We start from the raw sequence: 6,554 nt of genomic DNA, 5'->3' as shown, positions 1-6,554 counted from the left end.
TGTTTTGTGTGGCTACCAAGTTTCTTTCACTGCCTCTGTGTTTGGGGAGGGGAAGGGAATCTAAGAAAATAATAATGGATAGATACTCGATCTAGAAGGCACTCGGTAGGGTTCAAAGAGGAGAGTATCATGTGTCCTCAGTGCTCCCTATATGCCCACCCCGACCCAGGGGAAAGTTTAGCTTGTGGCCTTTCATATAAGAGAACAAGATGGAAAATTGCCATGATCTTCACTACATCTTCTGTTAGCCACTTGCCAGTGTATAAGTCCCCACACACTGGTGGGCTGATTTTATAGAGCTGTCTTTATCTGACACAGTTACCAGCAGTGGAGGCAGCTTCATGGGTGTGAGGTTAGCTCTGAGCACACCAGCTTCCCTCACCCACATCTCTTATCTTTAAAAAACAAGGGGGGGGGCTTTCATTGCTTTGGCCTCAGACAAGTGTCAATCCAGTTCACTTATTGGAAGACAAATAGCTATATAATACAAATACCAAAAATGTCATCCAGTTTTGTGAATTAATGTAAGCTAATCAAGCTATAATGGTAGCATGTGTTGTGGAAGGTCACAAGCCATGGGAAAGCTACTCATTAGCTTTTCAACACCTTAGTAATTTTAATATAAGGAACTTCCACAGCCTGGTATGAACATGCAAGATCCTTACCCAGATGATGACATGATTTTTATTTTCTCTGCTGTAAGCCCACTGTTAGTGAGTAAACTTGGGGGTGGGGGGGGCACATAGAAAACACAAAACTCCAGGACCCAGTAATATAAAAATGTAAGGAAGATCACCCTGCCAGCACCAAATACAAATGAACTTGTAAAGTCACTGCTCACTCTATGCACACAGTAGGATGAATTTCTCAAGGCCACCAATATAGTTGTCCAGCCGGAGTGATGATGCTTGTATGCAAAAGTCAAGCTCCTTCCATTTAAATATCTATAATGCCTTGTTTCTAGGAATGAAGATTTGATCTTATTTTTTTTACAATAAAGGAATTTTAAGAGGACATTGATACGTCAACTTCAAGAAAACACCAATTTCAATACCAAAGCTCATGCAGAGGAATGTAGTATGTTGGTGATAAAGTTATGTTGAGACTTAGTAAAAAGGCACTATTCCCAGCGGTAACATATGTAATTAGTGTCTTCTCCTGCAGAAGGATCACAGGCTCTTATAGATGACCTCAGATGCTAGTGAACCCCTTGCCAAGACGGCTACTCTCTCCAAACAGTCTGCACTTATCCATGCCCTACAGGTACCAAACTTTGTCCGTGGCTGAGTCCAGTGAGACAGAGGCACCCAATGTCACAGGGACAATCCAGAATGACTTTCCCCAGCCCTGTGAACTCCCCAGGGGACTCTTTCCTTAGGGGAGGCTCACATCTCTGCCTAAGTGAGTCGGTAATTTTCAGTCTTCTCGTGTGTACCCAGGCCAAAGAAAACTCTTTAGCCATTGTCCTTACTCAATTACATTTTTTAAAGGACTCATTATCAGAATGTAAGTCCAATCGTTTGAAAGAAGCAAGGAGCCAATGCAGCAGGAGAAGGAAGCTCTCTGCTTGTTAATCATTATTCTCTGGCGTAGCCCAAGGATGACGCATGTGTGTGGCTCCAGGTCGTACCAAACGGCTGATCTGGCCACCTCTGTAGAAAATCACTACCCCAGCATAATATCCCACATACGAGGTAGGAATGCTATATTCTGGGAGTCCTGACTGACTTCTAAGACAAAGAGACAAATACAGTGAATCTAAGTCAGACCCAATGCAAAACTGAGTATGACTCTCAGGGTGACTTGTACCCCGCCACCTGTTTCCTGTGGATGTGGCCACAGATGTGCAAGGACAGATCCATCCTGCATACCTGCTTTCTTGATACTTAAGGGTTCGTCTTAAAGAACTTCTAAGTGGAGCAGAGATTAAAGAGTCATTTTAATTCAATGGTAAGGTTAGAGCATAGCCTGTTTTCAGCATTTATATGTTCTCCATCCTACAGCCGCCAAGTGGAGGTGCTTTGCTTATATTTTATTCGTTAACTTACAGATTTATCTTCATGAAGACATTTAGGATCAAGAAATATTTTCTCGTGTATGAAAAGCATCCCCGTGGTCACTTCAAGTGGAATATATGGTAAACAAATGCCACAGGACAGAGTGCAAAGCAGAGTTTATATAAAAACACCGCACTTGTGGATAAAAGTTGCTGTACACTGTCTGTGACAGCCTGTCCACTTCTGTGTGAGCTTGCCCACTCCTAACTCAGTATAAAGCAGACAGAAACTGAATACCTAATAAGCCCGCACCCAGTGGAAAAAGCAAACCCATTCCCAGTACTAACTTTGACAATGTCACAGAATAAGTTTTCTAATGAAACACATCTACTCAGAATGTTTTTTAATAACTTCTATTTTTAAAAAAAAAATCCGTTTTGAGCAATCAGTTATAACTTTCCAGCTGATTCATAGTTATACAATTTCCACTACAGTTATGCAAAGTGAGTAGCCCAAGAAGATGGAAACCTCTGGGGCACAATGGAATGGCACAGCTCACGCACAACAGATCTGTAAACCATTTTCTGCTCTGTTTCCACCCTAGAGGACCCACTGATGAGGCTTTTGTCCCCCTTGTCAGGGAGCTTTTGTGAAGATCCCCCTCTAATCTAAATTCACAAAGCAACAGGGTAGCATTAACTTAATGCATATACCCCCAGCTGGTGCAGACTGTAACGCCAAGGTGACACAGTCAGAAGTTCTGTGGTCCCACTGCTCTGTAGACAACAGAGAGGAGACCTGGGGATGGCAGATGACTGACAGACACATTTGTCAATAATTCATCTTAAATGGCCAATATCCTTCCTGATCTATCTTGACACTTTCATCGCTTATTAAATAATTACAGCTCATTCACGTTTCCTTTTGTGATTTCTTCCATGAGAGCTTGGTTTTCTAGAACGAATTCAAAAGAAGTCTTTGATTCTTTTTTTTATAAATATCTGAGACGCTCAGAACTGGGAGAAGTTGGCTTAAGACCTCAATCCCCCTTTGACTTCTGGAGACTTCTGCTAAAGTCGGGAGTATGGGAAATGGACTTAGATGTGCAGTTTCCCAGGCTTACTCCCAGACAGTGTCTTGCACCTCTGACACCTATTTCATGGGGATGTGGTACAGACGGGAAAGCCTAGAGGAGGTCCTTACTTCATAGCCACCTTAAGAATATTGAAGAGTTCATTTCAAGGGATCGCTATGTGGTCCTTAGAACAGAAGGGCTTCTCCAAGCTTGGAGAAGTTTCAATCATGAAACTCAGCATCTAGATTTTGCCTGCAGAAGACTGTGGAATCTGTCTATGGAAAGGAAGCAAGGTAAGGATAGAAGAGGACTTATCTTGCAAGGCGGCTACCTCTATGTAGGGTAGAAACCAGAAAGGCTCTTTCATACACTGATGCTTGCTGGCACGGGCCACAGCAATCAGCATTCTACCTTGGTCTCACAGCAGAGGAAGAGACAAGCTGGCACTAGAACCAGGAACCACAACGTACTGGGCGTCCAATGTTCTGTGGTTGATTGGGCAGTGGGGTGAGGTGGAAGGAGCCACGAACAAGAATCTTCCAAGACATTAGTTAGTGCCCAGTTCAATCAAGTGGCCGACAACAACTTGCTGTGGTTGTCACTGGTACTCAGGGAAAACCTTCCAAAGAGCCCTGGGCCCCATACTCTGAGTGCCACGCTCATTATACTCTTTCCTTTATCATGCTTTGAGTACTTTTATACAGTCACTCGCAGCCAAATTAACATGTGTGAATTTGCATAAGCTTCCTCTCTATGCCCCTCTCCCATGTTGAGTTGCCAGTCAGGGATGCACAAAGAGATTACAGCTCTCTTGGTAGACACCTTCACTACAAGAATAAGCCTCAATTAACTATACAACTAGCCAGAGGGGAAAAGGGCTATATATCCTTAACTAAAGGTAGGACCAGTTTTTCTCTAAACAGAAACAGAACTGTTGTTCCCTTAACCAGACACAACAGTACTGCCTCGCTAACCAGAAACAGAAAACTGGCTCCCTCCCAAATGGGACACCTTCCCTCCACCTTAAACAGAGACAAGGTTACTGTGGGACCCTGTCCAGATGCTTAAGCTCCAGCAGGTTCTGAAAGCCCCTGAGCGCTGCCATGTCAGCATCAGCCTTGCTTCTGACTTATTCTAAGAAGGACTGTAGCAGAACAGCATGATGCTTACTTTGGCTGCAAGCCACACTCCATCCATTCTACCAGGACGTACTTTCCCAGTTCCCATGAAAGCGTGTATGAAGTACACCAGAGCCTGATTGCAGGAGAACTCCCAGGCACACTGGAGCCTACCCCTATCTTGTTTATGGGGTTCTGTCTTCAGTGACTGGTAACACACAGCGATGTTTCCAGTTCCTGAGAAAGGCACGGTAAAAAGACATCAAGAGTGCAATGCTGGAAAAGCCAACTTAAATGACAGCCAATTCACACGGAAGCCTGCTATTTTCTAATTCATCGCTATGAGAGCCCAAACTTAAATGATATATCTCTAGTCAAGGGAAATCTGAAGACGGCATGGTCTTCAAATCAGAGACAAAAAACAAAATGCACTGTTGCTCTTCATAAAAATATGCCCAGTCTGCCTTCTGGGCTACGGTTCACATTCTGAGATACCCGCCTACTTCAGCAGCATGACCCCCTTTGCTGTGAAGCCTACAGACAGGGACACAGCCCAGGTTAGGGTGGCTGTGCAGCCAACACCAGCCTCTTCTCATGTGTTTTCTCTGTGGATACATGGAAAGGATCAGGAAGACCAATGTGCTCTTCCTGCTGGCAGGATAGAAGGCTACAGAAGCTTTTGTTTTTTTCAATTAAGGAACTTTTTTGTTTGTTTGTTTTTCCATTGCCTGCGAGGCCATCCAGCAAGGATAGTTAAATTGATGTGCACTTGATACAATAAAGTGGTAATGAGGGTCTCGAGCCAAATGTAACCATTTGGGGGGGGATGAAGATGACAAATTCTGCACGCCAGCCACCATGTCAGGGAGTAAAAATGACACTGATCATTGAAATCTGATAGATTGTTCATGAAATAAATCACGTTCCACAAGTAATGACCCATTGTGAGAGAAACAACTAGATTGCGTTTTAGTAGACAATAAAATTGCTAAAGCAGATTACCTCAATTACTTTTTAAGGTGCTTCATAAAATGTTATCCAAAGTACTTTCAACATAAATACAAAGAAAGAAACCACCAGAAGAGAGAAGTCTTAGAAGAAAATACACATCTTTGATAAAAAGTAAGAATGATAAGAATCACAGGACCAGGTGTTTCTGTCTCTGACACAGTGGATAGTTTCCTCTTTCCTGACAGATGCTTCTAGAACTATGGAAAATCCAAATAGACTATTTCTCAGTCACATGCTACCTTGAAGAAAGAAAGTTCACATCCCAGTGGACAGGAGGGGAGCAATGTGGCTGGTGTGTGGGGAACATGGCCTTCTTGGAACACAAAGCATGTGTCTCTGGGCACTTACAATGAGTTCGGAATCCCGCCCCATGGAAATGACCGTCCTGTTCACAGTCCTGAGAAGCTCCTCCATGATGATCTGGACGTGTCTCTGAGTCGGGCCCTGGAGGGAAGAGACACCGATGAAAGCCAAGAGCACAGGCCATCACAGTCCCCCCAGCCCCAAGCACTTGTCACTGAACCCAGCTGCTCTGTAAAGAGTCAATCAATTATAGGCCTTAACAAGATGAAAAATGGTCTTTGTCAAAGGCAAATGCCTTCCCGAAGAAAACTCGAGGCCTTTTATTAATTATAGCCCATTAATGATAATTTGTTACATAATCGTAGCAAATTAATTTAAGCAAACCTTAAAACTAAAAGCAAATCCATTTAAACAATATAATGTTTATGATCCCTGGTGAGACCGCCAATTAGTCTTCCAGAGACGCTTGGCCATCTGTAAATGGAAGGCAGGCAGATAACAACACCGACTGCTCTGCGTGTCACATCCCGATAACTTAACTGCCGCACAGAACAGAATGTTTTAGTACCAGTGCAGCAAATTATCTAAAATTCACAGTGCCATGGGAAGAATTTATTCCCTTGTTTAATGTGAAATGAGACTGTGGATTCTCTTCCATGCATATGGCTTGTGTAGGCAGGCACCTGAGCAATCTCTGCACAGTCAAAAGCTCTTCCTTGAGGCTGCCCTACAACCTCTTTGGCCTGACTTTTCTCTGAGAAATGCAAAGAACCTGGTATGGGAACCCTGGGCTGGGCCTGAGGAAGACATCCACGCCTTGGGCAAGGGCCACGCCACCGATGAAGTTGCCTCATCACCCAGCAAAGGTTACGTCTGATGCTTTGAGCACCAACCATGCAGAATGGGATGGTCAATCATCATTGTTAACTCTGGATTAAGGTCTACCCAGGGCTTTAGTGAGGTAAAGCTTTGATTAGCTTTCACAGAGGATTAGCTGAGAGGGTAAGACACACTCTGAGTATTGGTGGCAGTAGCTCCTGAGATGGAGTC

General features: G+C 43.8%; 1 protein-coding gene across 2 annotated transcripts in view; it reads right to left on the bottom strand.

Annotated features, from left to right (window-relative positions):
• Positions 1-6,554, bottom strand: part of Dock1 (dedicator of cyto-kinesis 1) — a 516,616-nt gene that overhangs the window by 285,902 nt on the left and 224,160 nt on the right. For both annotated transcript variants that reach the window (XM_063263800.1, NM_001143858.1), the window contains exon 27: positions 5,550-5,645. In XM_063263800.1, coding sequence (XP_063119870.1) covers positions 5,550-5,645 — 96 coding nt within the window. The remainder of the gene's footprint in view (positions 1-5,549; positions 5,646-6,554) is intronic.

The sequence above is a fragment of the Rattus norvegicus genome, chromosome 1 (genome assembly GCF_036323735.1).
Source record: "Rattus norvegicus strain BN/NHsdMcwi chromosome 1, GRCr8, whole genome shotgun sequence".
Taxonomy (NCBI): domain Eukaryota; kingdom Metazoa; phylum Chordata; class Mammalia; order Rodentia; family Muridae; genus Rattus; species Rattus norvegicus.
This window is presented reverse-complemented; position numbering and strand designations above follow the sequence as displayed.